Genomic DNA, 15226 nt, shown 5'->3' with positions numbered 1-15226 from the left:
ACATAATTATGAAATAATAATAATTATTATTATTAGTTTTGTTACATAAATGCTTTTAATCCTTTTTTAAATGTTACACCGTACAACATTATAGACATTTGTTTGAAGTTTTCTTTTATTTTTAAAACATAATCAAACAATATAAAACATTAGTAAGATATAATATAATAATATTTAATAATATAATGATACCTTCATGAATGGTTGAATGATTTTTCTTTATTAAATACTTTACAGTGCAATAATATTGTAGAAAAATAGTTATAGCTTTTTATTTTTATAATTGGAAAAATAAAATATAAGTATCTTTTTTAGATTTTAAATATCATATTTAAAATTTTATTGTTACATAGAAAAATACAATAATGAACTAATAATATTAAGAATAATTAATATTATTATAATTGTTATATAAATGATTTTTATATTAAAATACTACAATGTGCAATAATATTATAGACATATTGGTTTGTGGTTTTGTTTTATATTTATAAATGAATTAAATAATCTAAAATATTAATAAGAATAATAATAGTTTCATGTGTGGTGAAACAATTTTTTATTAATTAATAATTTATGCTGCAATAATATACAAATATTTGTTTATAGTTGATTCATTTTTATAATTGGATAAAAATATGAATAAGCATCTTTTTGAGATCTTAAACATCATTTTTGACAATGTATTGTTGTTACCTAAAATAATAATAGTAACAATTATTATTATTTTAAAAATAATTTCAAATTTAGAAATACTACAGTGTGCAACAATATTATAGTCTTATTTGTTCATAGCTTTGTTTTATTTTAATTGGATTAAATAATATAAATATTACTAATAAAAAGAATAGTTTAATGATGGGGGATATTATTTGTTATTATTAAATATTTTACTGTGCAATAATTCATTCATTAATGCATTCATATTCTTTTCGGCTTAGTCTCTTTGATAATCCAGGGTCGCCAAAGTGGAATGAACCCCTAACTTATCCAGCACATTTTTTCACACAGCAGATGACTTTCCAGCCACAACCTGGGAAACATCCACACACACACACGGTGCAATATAATAGAAATATTTGTTTATAGTTGTGTTTTATTTTTATATATAATGGAAATAAATTGAAATTGAAAAAATAATAAGAATAATAAGAATAATAAGAATGTAATTATAAACAAAAAGTCAGACAGAGAGACACACAAAGAGAGCCAGAAGACCCATCAGTACCTCTGTGCAGCGCCCGCAGGTTGAGCTTGGCATGTCGGTGCAGCTCCTCCAGACACGCTGGCCGTGTGCAAGTGTGGAACAGATTGTGTTGCTGATGCCATGGAGCCTGATAGTGCGACGTCAGTTTACTCTCAATGTCCAGATTCGAGACCGCTGGACACAAGACAGAAAAAAATGACAAGCTCAGAAATTTGGATGAAATCAGGATTCCTATTAGAATAAAAGCAATAAATAATTGCGCAACAAATGTCATGTTGGACATTATCAAAATGCCATGAATTTTGTAAAATGATGCTATTTATCATTTGTTGTGATGAACACTACAACTGAAAAAAATGTTTTTATGTAGAAATTAATCATTTCAGCAAGGATGCATTAAATAATGATGCATAAATCAAAACTGACAGTAGGATGCATTAAATTAATGACACATCAATCAAAACGGACATATTTATGAGGTTAAAATGACTTTTTTAATCCAAATAAACTCAAAAATATTCTATGAACAAAAAAAAATTATAATAATAATATTAGTCAAACATTTTCCCTAAGCAGCAAATTCTGAAGGATTAATGCGACACAAAATGACTCTTGAAACATTCCTGCCTGAAAATAATATTTCAGACAAGAATATCACATTTAACTAAAAACTAATAATGTAATGCATATTTGTTACTTGAAAAAAGATTAATGTTAAATTAATTTATACATCTATTACTGTTTCTCAGCTAGTATGTAAGCAAAGTTCTTATTTAACTTAATGAACTAAAAAGAATAAATCAAAAATAATAAAACTATAATAAGAGCATTAATATTATCTTCAGTAGTAGTAGTATAAATATTAATTAGTATTATGAGTATAATTATATATATTTTTTCTTTTCCTTTTAATGTTAGTAAAAGTTTCAGAATTTTTTAGCATTTTTAAATAGGTCAAAACACTGGTTATATAAGCAACACAAAATTTATTCAAACTAAACAGAGTAGAAAACTAAATGACAAAACTAAAAATAGAAATGGAAAAAACATACTAACTCTTAAAAATAAACTCAAATAGGGCTGCACAATATTGGAAAAAAACTGGCATTGCTATTATTAGCCTTTCTGCAATATATGTTGTGATATTAATGTAATTTCATAAGATGATTTTACTCTATAACTCTATAAAGAAAACAAATCAGTTTAACATTGTGTAAATTTAGTAAGAAGTGTGTTTATAATGCATAATAAACAAATGGCAAGCATATACAAATACAACAAACAAAGATACAGATGAAATGGTCTTCATGGTTTTCTGAATATTCCAACAGCATTGAGTTACATTTTAAAATAACAATGTCATCAAATGTAAAACAACCTTGTATAGTCTTCATTGCAATAAAAAAATACAAAGAATCTTTGTTAATTGGCCAAATAGTTTAAATTAGCTTGAAATCTTATAGTCACATGTCTTAAAAATAAATTTGATCACTTTAGTAGGGTGAAACTTGCTTATTTTTATTACTGTAAAACCTTTTCCTGGTTAATTATAATCACAATTGCAGATTCTGACTATGGCATATTCACACGTTGTGATAATGATGCTGAAACCATATTTTGTACATCCCTAACTCAAACCTTTTAAACTTTGATAGTTATAATAGTTAGTGACATTAGAATAAAATGATTGCAACAGTATTTCACAATAATGTTTCTCCCGTAGTTTTGACTAAATAAATGCACGCTTAAATGAGCAAAAAAGAAAAAAACACAACAAATCTTACCGGTCCCAAACTTTCGAATGGTAGTGCATGTTTCCATATTAATTCTCAGTACTCAATATCATAAATTACAGGACAACAAATCACATTATAGGTAGAGGAAGGTGAAAGACAGCTTCATCAGTGTTTTCTCTATCTCTCTCTCTCTTTTCCTCAGCTTCCTGTTTGCTCATCTCCTCTATAAAGGAGCATCTGCCCATCAGTATTCAACGTGCACCGGTTCCCTTCAACTACCCAGAGTCATCTGTATCCAAGCAACCCTTCATATCTCATTTACAACCAATTAGCAGATCCTTATCAGCCCGCCATCAGCACAATAAAACCACAAACGCATTTCCTGTCTAAGGCCACGTTTACACTTCTGCGTGTTTTGTTTTAACACAGCATTTTAAAATGAAAGTGATCCTTGTCCAAAATGGACAAGAAAAGATCTCAAATCAAACCACATGAGCTAAAAACACACATCAGAGGCATGAAGCAGCTTTCAAATTCTAATACAAATTTATTATGAATAGAAATCTAAAATCAAACAAAAAATATTTACATTCAGTCATTTAGCATACGATTTTATCCAAAGCGACTAAATTGAGGAGACATTCAGCGATTCAACAAGAAGAGGCAGTACACACAAGAAGAGCTAATTAGGGCTGCACGATATTAGAAAAATCTAGCATTGCAATATATTTTTATTTTGCGATATATATTGCGATATGAATACAATTTCACCAGATGGCTTCATATCTCTATTTGGAAAGAATTGATGTTGTTAGATCTATTGGGATGATTCTGCAGTGGGAGTGAATCTCCATAAAATCTAATGAACAATCTATACATTCCCCTGACATGTTTTCGTTGTGGTCTGTACTATTTGCAGTGCGATTCTGTATTTACATGAGTTTTTTATGCACGTGTTTATTTAAAGATTGATGAACAGATGTTTACTATTTGCATCTCCATACAATCTAATAAACAATCTGTAAACTTCTTGGGGTTCACCAACACATTTTCATTGTAGTCTTTGCTATTTGCAGTGCATTTCTGTAAATGCATGTGTTGTATTTTCATGCATAACAATCTATAAATACAATCAAGAAGAAGATACAACAAAAATAAAGTGTGTTATCATTTCCCGAGTCTAACAGTATTCAAGTAGAGTAATTGAATGATAAAAAATAAAATAATTCAATAAAATGAATCTTAGTTAAGGTCACAAATGGTTCAATTTCCTAAGCCTGAATGTTTTTAAAATCATTATACAACTCTAGGTTTTAAAAACACATACAAATGATAAAAAGCCCAAAAAAGCAGCTACAATGTGTTTAGAGTAGAAAATTCTAATATTCTGAAAAGTATAATAAATAATCTGATGAGTGTTTTGAGCAGAACCTTCACAGACACATTCTAGAGACACAAAAGACAACTTAAATCTTGAAAAAGGGATAAAATAGGTGCCTTTTAAATTCAACTAATCAAACATCTCTCATTCAGAACAAATGCAATTGTTTTCATGATATTTTATCAACCAACTGTTACATGGAGAATATCTTTGTTTTTATATTACGTTTGTATTTTTGGTTCGTATTTTTTCTTATCATATAATTAAATCAAGTTAAAATACTCTTTGATTCAGTCATATACATAAAAGACATCACTCTAAACTGTAATTAGTATACTTTTTGTGTTTTTCTAAAAAAGGACAACATACAGGATTTTCTTGAAGTGAATTAAAATGCACAAAAATAAACAAAACCCAATGTAATGGCCATATCATCAGGTCTTGACAAATCAGCAAAGAGCCCACAATAATCCAAATCCAAAGTGAATGTAGGCCTCTTATCTTAAAATTTAGCATTTGCTTCTTCTATGCTTAAAACGCAACGCCAGAGTCTTCAAACAGGGTCTACAGTCTTTCCAAAAGTGTCCTTTTTTGAGGGTCAAAAACTCTTGAATAATGTGGATGCCAAGCATAAATGCAGCAAAAGATGTGCGTTAAATCGAAAAAAAAAAAAAACTAGTGTAAACGTAACCTCAGAAGACCACAGTGAGCCGATCATGATGGACACTTACAAAAACACTGCAGTTTGTGACTACAGACCCTTTGTTGTATGTGAATGGAACAAAAGCCATAGGACATATTTACTCTGAAGTGTAACACAAAACAGAAATGACATTCAAGCTCTGAGAATATGTTTTTTTTTTTCTTTTCAATTTTGAGAGGATGCCCAAAAGGGGTCTCATATTTCAGACAGAGAAAGAAAACATTTTAGCGCTTATTAACTGTGATGTAAACCATGACAATAACAGTCTTAGTTTGACTGAAAGAAAAGTATCACACACACACATGCACACACATCTGGTAAAAGAATATAAGTAGGTTTCTATAAAGGCCTTTCTATAACATTAGCTCTGACCACAATCAGAGATCCATTCAATGTTTTGAGTGGTTTCACTCAGCAATGCAAACCTGATATCTACGTTTTACACTGATAGATGTATTTTCATGTTTAAAGATAATCTGTACTGACGAATAATGTGACATTCATTCATTTATTCGTTCTCCTTCAGCTTAGTCCCTTTTTTAACCATGGTCACCACAGCGGAATGAGCCACCAACTATTCCGGCATGTTTTAGGAAGCGGATGCTCTTTCAGCCGCAACCCTGTACTGGGATACACCCATATACTCACACTCATTACTCTACGGCCAATTTCGTTAACCCAATTCTTTAAACCTTGGGGGAAAACTGAGCACCCACAGGAAACCCATGCCAACATAGGGAGAACATGCAAACTCCACACAGAAATGCCAACTGGTCCAGCTGGGACTTAAACAAGTGACCTTCTTGATGTAAGGCAACAGTGCTAACCACTGAGCCACCGTGCTGCAAATAATGAAACGACTGAAGGCAAAAAAGGTATAGATTTTATAGAAAAAGTATAGACACAGTTGCAATGCATTTTTGGATAAAAGAAAAAAAAAGTTTTCCAAACATCTGATTTCATTTAAGTATACGCTGTAAAACCGGTAACCATTTACCATTTAGGTAACCATTTGAGGAAACCGATTGCAACAAGCAATTTAAGTTTAAAAACTAATCTTAATGAGGGCTGTGAACTTGATCCATTTGAGTAAACGAAGCAATTTGAGCACAGTAAAACCCAATAAATGAAAAGAACTCAAACCAACTGAGCACTGTAAAACCCAACAAGTTAAGGCAACTCAGACCTTTTGAGGAAACCGATTCTACAAACCATTTGAGTTCAAAAATAATCTATATGAGTACTGTAAACTTACTCCATTTAAGTTGAAGTAATGATGCATTTAATTCATTCATTACCTTCAACGCTGAGTTCAAAACTCTTTTCAAATGAGTAGAATTAACTTTCAGTCAATTCTGAGTTAACTACACTCCTGTCACTTGATAAAGTTGACTGTTGAGTTTTACATTGTAAGTTCATCTTATATTTTACCAGAATTTACAGAAGGCAGACACTAAAATGGCATGCAGTGTAACAATAATTCAACTGATCAATACACAATTAAATAAAATGAGGTAACTTCACAATTCATAAATTCATAAATTATTTCAATCAGCCGGCTGTGGAAAACAGAGAGACTGAAATGTCAGTCAAAGTTAATCACCCCTCCATTTGACTTTGGTTGAGAAACCTAAAAACATGTTTGGCTCTTGAGAAGCTCACACACACAATAAGAAAACAATCCTCTGAATTTTGTGATATTTGGGAGATGTTTCTGAACTTTGTGAATAATGGAGAGAAGCTTTGGAAGTCTAAAGTTGTGGGATGTTAATTGGTGATTAATAAGAATTTTTTATATTTATTTTTTCTGTTTCTTTTAATGATTATTATTATTTTTAGTTTTAATTCAATAACAATTAATTAAATAATTTTTTTCCTAAGCCTGGTATGTTTGGGGTATTGGATAATTTGAGTTATTGTAAAACCTTAATTAACGTAATAAAGACATGTTATACTAAATATTTTAGAGCAGCTTTAACCACTTGTCTCATCAAGGCATCTGATGGACATATTGCTGATGGATTCAGACCTGAGCCAGTGTGAGGAATGTAAATCTGGATTAAGAGCATTCACGCTTCAGTCGAAATGAAGAGGCTCCCATTGATAGCATGTCTATAGTAATATTTCGTCTCTGGACTGAGCCAGTTTTGGAACACTTTTCAGTTGTTTAAGCACCTTATTAAATTTTCCTGGGGTTTTCTTTGTCGGTTCTGTGAGCATTATGGGAAATCCCCTGACTTTAGTGTCTTGATGAAACTAGAGTATCAGTAAACCAGATATAAGCACACCAAATCAGTTTGCTTAAGATAAAACACACAAACTGTTTCCCTTTATCTGTGTAATCAATGAAAGCATGAAACAATTAGTAAAGCTAGATTTCTAATATATATATATATATATATAATTCTAACAATATACTCTACTGAGTAGAAAGCATGGACTATTAATAAAATTGACACACTTATAACACACATATAACATATAACCACTTTTTAAACTTTAAGACAGGTTTTTAGGAAAGCCATTACAATTTTTTTTTACTTACAAAGACAATCCCAGAATGAACTGCAACATCTTTATTGAAAAAGAAATAACAAATCCAAGATGGTGGACAGGAAGAGTTTACCCTAACCCAGGCTCATTCTGAAAACGTACTGCTATATACATTTCTGGAGAGCGCCAAATACATCCCAGAGGATAAGCTTTTTTGCAGTTTTTGTTTTTGTGAATCCACCAGTGGCTGATGTGTAAGCTTTTTGAGACCTCAAATTTCTTTCGAAAGTACCATTCACACCTGCTGTTCTTGTGTAAATCCACCAGAGACTGCTGTTGACTGACTGACCCATCGACTGACCCACCCTCCTCCTTTCCCTTAACCCAACTAATAGTGTTTTCAAAAGCACAGATTGACCCGCCCACCCACTTCCTTAAACCCAACCATGACAAAAAAAGAAATCCAGAAAAAAAGCCCTCCTTTGATTTTTACCACGTCTTCAGATTTTACTACGTTCTCGCTCTGTTATTTACTTCTTTGTTTTATTTTTTGGCTTCTGTTTTTGTCCTACCTGCTTTCTGGAACCGTTTTTTGACAGTATGTAACCCCGTTGTCGTCGTCAACTCCTCTCTGCGTCTCAAGTCTGGTAAGCGCAAAAATGAAAGGCCTCAAACTGCCCCGTAAAGATCATTTTCAAGACAAAATGCAGCCATGCTGTACGTTCCTCTGGCTACTTAATTCGCAATCTCCAGAAATGTATATAGGGCTACGTTTTCAGAATGAGCATATATTGAACACTTTTCATGTCTGAAATTGCATGGCATGTCTGAAAAGGTACTAAATATGAACTTACTCCACATTCTAGATAGTTAATCTAAATAATATTTGGACAAACTACATTTGACACGTTGTTATTGACGCCTGACCTACCAGTGTCAGTTACATAGCTTTATTATCACTCACAAATGCTCTCCTGTGGTCTTATAGGATAGTAAACTTATCACACTTCAGAATCACACCAGAAGTACTTAATATCATCTAAGTACTTTACATCTACTGATTTACAAATATGATGAACACTTCTTATTTGGCACACTTATTTTGTCTACTGTATCACAAGGAGGGAAGCATTCAGCTTCAGATTTTGCATAAAACAATCTCCCATTACTTATCTGCTGTTTAACAGAAGTTTCGATCTAAGCCCACCCTTTTACCGCTCCTCCATTAGGACGAGTGCTGTAATGATGTGTGAATGCGGTGAAAAGACTCTATTACTCAGCACCTCTGCTATTCAATTGCTCCTGCCCTGCACTATCACTGATCTTCATGCGGCACAACATACATGACCTCCACTCTAACCATTCCCAATGCAATCCTGGACACGTCATTCTATTGCAAGTGACTTTAAATCAGAGGAATCGTGCTTTGTAACATTCTAAAGTTGCACATAGCATGATGTAATACAATAGTCCAAAGCTTGTTTCTACTTGTGCATATGAAGAACACTATTTTTCATGCATATACATAAAAATTCAATCACAAAAGTATTAGGTCTCAATATTCAGTGCACTGAGATTGCAGCTGATTCTGAGAGGAGAGTTCAATTAATGTAAAGAGGTCAATGCTTGGTACACTGCAGTATAATTGCACCAGATTGCAAGCTAAACAAGTTGAAAGGTTAAAGCGATGGATATGTTTTATATTCGCAATCCTGAACACCTGCATTCACCTCTGCAGGAAACCAAGATCACTCTCTTGTCTAAAATCCAGCCGTCTTACCTGTTGTTCCTCCTCTCTGGCCTGTGTTTTTACTACCTCTCTTTGTCCTCCTCCTCTTTTTTAAGCCACAGCCAGGTATCTTCCTCTGAGAGTTTCCCATCTCCCCCTAGACTGGTCATACAGAATGAAGGACTGAAGGATTCTGCTCGCACTACAGCAAGACTTGAAGAGCTACTCTCTCTCTCTCCCTCTCCCTCTCTCTCTACTTCTTTCTGTCTCCAGCAGGTGCACAGTCAGCAATGTGAGTCAGGACTCTGCCAGCAGCAAGGCAAAGAAAAGTACTGACAAATCCCTAATTAGGAGTACAGAAGGGCAATACGGTGAGAAAAAAAATCTAATTAAAATAATGAAACACCAAAATATGCACTTTTTTTATACAAGTATAGAATATACAACCACAATGCTGTTTACAAAACATCACAATTCCATACTAAAGGATACTAATATGAAGGATTCCACACTAAAACATTTTTCTGTGCACATTGCCTCAAACATTTAACTTCTATAACCCTGGTCCTTACATTTTTTTATGGTAAAATACTAATGGTTTGTGAGATTTGGTTAATAATGATAAACTGATAATGGTTTATTTGTCTCCTAATTTAGTGAATCATACAATGGAATATCTGGCTGACAGTACAGATTTGTTTATGATCTATCAGAGAAACTATAAATAGGATTTTTTAAAACAACAAATCATATTAAAGAAACAAAATACTTCTGAATCTAAGTGAGGTCCCGTGATCAATTGGCTCCATTTTGTGATCTTGGAGCACAAAAAGTCTTATGTTGCCGGGGTATTTTTTTGCCTAAATATATTATTTGATTTAAAATTATGTATTTATCTTTTATGCAAAAAAACATCCGAATATTAATATTAATTACATGTTCAAAACATGTTACATGTTAAAGAACAATCATTCATTCATTAATTTTCCTTTGGCTTAGTCTATTTATTTATCAGGGGTTCACACAGCAAAATGAACCGCCAACTTATCCAGCATATGTTATGCACAATGGATGTCCTTCTAGCTGCAATACAGTACTGGAAAACCCTCACACTCTCACATGCCACACATACTATCCAGCCAATTTAGTTTATTCAATTTACCTATAGCGCATGTCTTTAGACTGTGGGGGAAACCGGAGCACCCAGAGGAAACCCACTCGAACACAGGGAGAACATGCAAACCCCACACAGAAATGCCAACTGACCCAGCCGGGACCCAAACCAAAGACCTTCTGCTGACCACTGAGCCACCATGTGGCTGTTAAAGAACATGTTCAATTTCTAAAAAAGTATATTGATACAATCTTTTTTTTATTTTTGATAAGTAATGTGCATTGAACTTAATCTGAACAACTTTAAAAGCAATTTTCTAAATAGATTTATTATTTTTTTAAATGATCAGATTCAATATTTTCAAATAGTCATATCTTGGTCAAACAATGTCTTATCCTAATAAACAATTAATCATATACATCAATGGAAAGCTTATTTGTTCAGCTGTTAGATAATGCATACATCTTAATTTCCATAAATTTGTATTTTAATAGCTCCCGTTTAATTTTTTCCCCAATTTCTGTTTAACGGAGAGAAGATTTTTAACAAATTTCTAAAAATGATAGTTTTAATAACTATAACTATATATATTTCTGGAGAGCAACAAATACGTCCAAGGAGCTACATTTTTTTTAGGTTTTGTTTTTGAGAATCCACCAGAGGCAGCTGTGTACGCTTTTTTCCAGATCTCGAATTTCTCTTGCGAGTGCCATTTGTGCGTGCTGTTCTCACGTAAATCCATCAGAGACCACTGTTAACTGACTGACTGATCGACCAACCCATCCTTCTCCTTCCCTAAACCCAACCAATAGTGCTTTCAAAAGCATCGATTTGACTCGCCCACCCATTTCTCTAAACCCAACCAACAGTTGTCAAAAGCAATCCAGAACAAGAAAGGCCCTGGCCTGATTTTTACCATGTTTTCCGATTTTACCACATTCGCACCGTTATTTACTTATTTTATTTTTTGGCTTCTTACCCGCTTTCTGGAACCAGTCTTTGCCAGACTTAAACCCATCAACTCTCTGTCTCAAGTCCGCCAACAAACATGGAGAGCTAACTGAACAAACCAGTAACTGCAAGAAATCCATCCATACGGAGGTAAACGGTCAGCTGATGTTCGTTTTAAAGATGAAATGCAGCCATGCGTACTTCTGGCTACATAATTTGCGATCTCCAGAAATGCATATAGGGCTACGTTTTCAGAATGAGCCTATGTTGCAATATGGCTGCCAATATATTGAGAATCTCTCAAAAACAGCAAGCTATAAAAGATGCCAGACTACAGCCTACAGGTACACTTGCAAATTTAAAGAACATTTACATACCTTAATGCCAAACAGTATAGGCATTTTTTTTATCCAAATATGAGCTTAATCACAGATATTCAAACAAAGGATATTTTGACGCTACACAAATGATCAGTTGCAGTTCTTCTTTTATTAATACAGATGCTCTAGTCATTAGCAGTCAGAGCGCTAGCATGGCTGAATCTAGGTCAACCTTGCCCAACAGAGCTCAGAGAAAGACACTGCTGAGATCTTGCTGCAGAAGATCAAATAATGGATTGATCTATTGGTAGACTTAATATTAAAAGCATTTAACCAGAAATATGAGAAACCCTCATGCACTAACTGATGAATGATAAGCTGCATTGTTTTGTCTAACTGGAGACTGTTGGACATTGAGTGTGTCTGTGTCTGTGATGGGGGCTGGGAGACTCACAGCTGGTCCCTCTGCATGAGCGCTTAATACCCACTGACACTACACTGCACTAACAACTCTGTGGACTACGTATATCGATATATTCGGGCAGCTTTGAGCAGCACTATCCTTCCCTTTACAGCAGGGGATCTCAATCTTTGCATCACTTGAACCTTGTGTGACCTGGAAAATTATAAGTACTTGCTGATATTAAGACACGTGTAAATGTAATATATAAATTAGTAATTGTTTTTATGAATTTAGTGGTAATAATCTTTTCGTCTTTCCTTTAAATGAAGAATGCTGAATTTATCACATTTTTCCCATACATTTTTGTCATAGGAAAATACATTTAAAGAACCCCTATTTTGCATTATAAAAGGTCATATTTTGTTTTTGAGGGTCTCCAACAACAGACTGATATGCATGTCAAGTCAAAAAACACTTTTATTGTCTTATAATATGCATTTATTCATTCATTCATTTTCTTTTCGCAAATAGAGGAGAACATGCACACTCCACACAGAAACGCCAACTGTCACTCCATAATATGCATTTATTTTTAACTAATTATCACAATGACACACATTCAGTATTATTCCACAAAGTGGCAACTTGACGGCCAAACCTGTGTAGGAACAGTTGACATTGGCCATAGCAATGACAAACAGCAAATCGCAAGCTCACAAACACATTTAAAATGGTAAAAAAAGTGGCAATATCTGTGTATAAAGAGTTAACAAGATACAGTTCACGCTGCGTGGAGCGATTACAAGTAACAAAACACAATTAAATACATATTTTGGAAGCTAGAGAAAACAAGGAGGCAACCATTTTAATCGCGCTTACATGGAGGAAGAAACTGATCCATGAACTGTATACTGATAAAGTTCCTATCAAGCTCTGACAAAGTGCCATACATCAATAGTCTTTTCTGATCCTTTAACAAACAGCCAACAAATCCCCCATTGCAGGGTAGATTATTGCAATAATCACCAGAATGTTCACTTATTAATGTTCTCTCATCTTCAGACATGACCAGTCCCACACACACCCGCACTCTGCCAGCGTTTGAAGGGAAAGGCACGTTCATGTTTTACCAGATCTGGCACTACATATTTGTTATTGGTTTGTGTCGGTGTCAATATAATCAGGAAAAGATCCGGACAAATGCCGAATCATTTCAACGACTTCGAGTCTAATCTTTTATTTAAAAAATTGATATTTTAAAACAAGGTGCACTTTCAGATGTAAACCTCAGCTGGATGTTTTCATTCACTTAAACCTGTGTTACACAGTGCATGGAAGCCTATTTTTAAAAACCCATAACATGGGCTCTTTAAATCTGCATGACAAAACCAGTCATAAGTGTCCAAATTTGGTATTAAGTGTACATGTTTGGTAATTGAGATTTATGCATTTTGCATTAAATGAAATATATTTTCCATTGATGTGTACTTTGTTTGGATATGTCAATATTTGGCCAAGACACAACTATTTGAAAATCTAGATTCTGTTAAATAAAACAAATTAAATACTGAAAAAATCTTCTTCAAAGTGGCCAAATTAAGTTCTTAGCAGTGCATTTTTTGCAGTTTTGTTGTATTTATGGTAAAAAATATACAAAATATTTATAACATATTACAGTTGAAGTCAGAATTATTAGCCCCTTTTGATTTTATTTTATTTTTTTAAATATTTCCCAAATTATTTTTAACAGAGCAAGGAAATTTTCACAGTATGTCTGATAATATTTTTTCTTCTGGACAAAGTCTTATTTGTTTTATTTCGGCTAGAATAAAAGCACTTATTAATTCTTTAAAAAACATTTTTGGGACAAAATTATTAGCCCCTTTAAGCAATTTTTTTTTTCAATAATCTACAGAACAAACTTGCCTAATTACCCTAACCTGCCTAGTTCACCTTATTAACCTAGTCAAGCCTTTAAATGTCACTTTAAGCTGTATAGAAGTGTCTTGAAAAATATCAAGTAAAATATTATTTACTGTCATCTTGTCAAAGATAAAATAAATCAGTTATTAGAAATAAGTTTTTAAAACTAATATGCTGAAAGAAATGTGCTGAAACAATATTACCTCCATTTAACAGAAATTGGTGAAAAAAATAAACAGGAGCGCTAATAATTCAGGGGGGGGGCTAATATTTATGACTTCAACTGTGTATATATATATATATATATATATATATATATATATATATATATATTATTATTATTATTATTATTATTATTATAAATAGAAAGCATTTATTTTTTTTAGCCATACCAGTTTTTTTTTTTTTTTTTGGCTACTGCCAAAATATACCTGTGCCCCAGGGTCACAATCATTAGCACAACATAAATGCATCTGGAAAAAAATTCATTTTCAATTTTGTTTCCCCCTCTGATTCTGATTTATATCTTGCAATTATGATTTTTTTTTAATATCAAAAGAGTTTATATCTCACTTTTTACTAAAAAGTCTGAATTTCTCAAAATTCATACTTTTAAATTTCTGTATAAATTCTGAGAAATCAGAATCATGACAAACAAACAATGAGAATTTCTAAAGAAATGTTGCAATATCTTCTAACTTTTTTAATTTTTGTAATTCTAATTTTTGTTTCATTGCAGAAAACAAACATCATTAATAAAAAAGAGCCTCAAATGAGTAATTAACACGATCCTTCATACCGTAAATGTGCATTACGTCAAATTCATCAGTTGATTCTGAAATCTTATCACCAGTGTGTGTTTAAAGGGGGTCTGTGATAAGATAAGCCTGATCTGAGGACAATGCTGCTGGCCAGAGGGTGAAGAATGAGGAGCCCTGTTGAGACTTGACTTCTAGACCTTTACAAATGAGCCATAGCAGATCCACTGAAGCATGAAGACTGACCGCTGCCTGTAGTGCTGACCAATGCACACACATACACTGCCACTTCACAACACAAACTCATTGCACAACAGCCAAAACATTACAATGTGATATTGGGTATGGATGGATTTTTTGAAAGCTACTTATAAATCTGATTCCTGTTTTAGCACCACCATTTCACTCCGCTGCTTTTTCTCTGCAAATAAGAGAGGAGAGCAATAAACAGATTTCAGACAGAGGATAAGCAGATCAGATAGGCTGTTGAGTTTAGATGTAGGGCAGC

General features: G+C 33.1%; 1 protein-coding gene across 24 annotated transcripts in view; it reads right to left on the bottom strand.

The window, feature by feature from the left end:
• Nucleotides 1-15226, bottom strand: part of nhsb (Nance-Horan syndrome b (congenital cataracts and dental anomalies)) — a 90224-nt gene that overhangs the window by 13505 nt on the left and 61493 nt on the right. For 16 of the 24 annotated variants that reach the window (XM_073916871.1, XM_073916873.1, XM_073916872.1 and 13 more), the window contains one exon: nucleotides 1229-1381. Coding sequence is in view for 21 of the 24 variants with exons in the window: in XM_021479857.3 (XP_021335532.1) it covers nucleotides 1229-1381 (153 nt within the window). In the remaining 3 variants the exon portion in view is untranslated. Of the gene's footprint in view, nucleotides 1-1228; nucleotides 1382-2991; nucleotides 3227-9300; nucleotides 9435-15226 lie in introns of those variants that run through there. The other 8 variants (XM_073916864.1, XM_073916866.1, XM_073916868.1 and 5 more) reach the window with 2 other exon arrangements.

Source organism: Danio rerio, chromosome 11 (genome assembly GCF_049306965.1).
Source record: "Danio rerio strain Tuebingen ecotype United States chromosome 11, GRCz12tu, whole genome shotgun sequence".
Lineage (NCBI taxonomy): Eukaryota > Metazoa > Chordata > Actinopteri > Cypriniformes > Danionidae > Danio > Danio rerio.
This window is presented reverse-complemented; position numbering and strand designations above follow the sequence as displayed.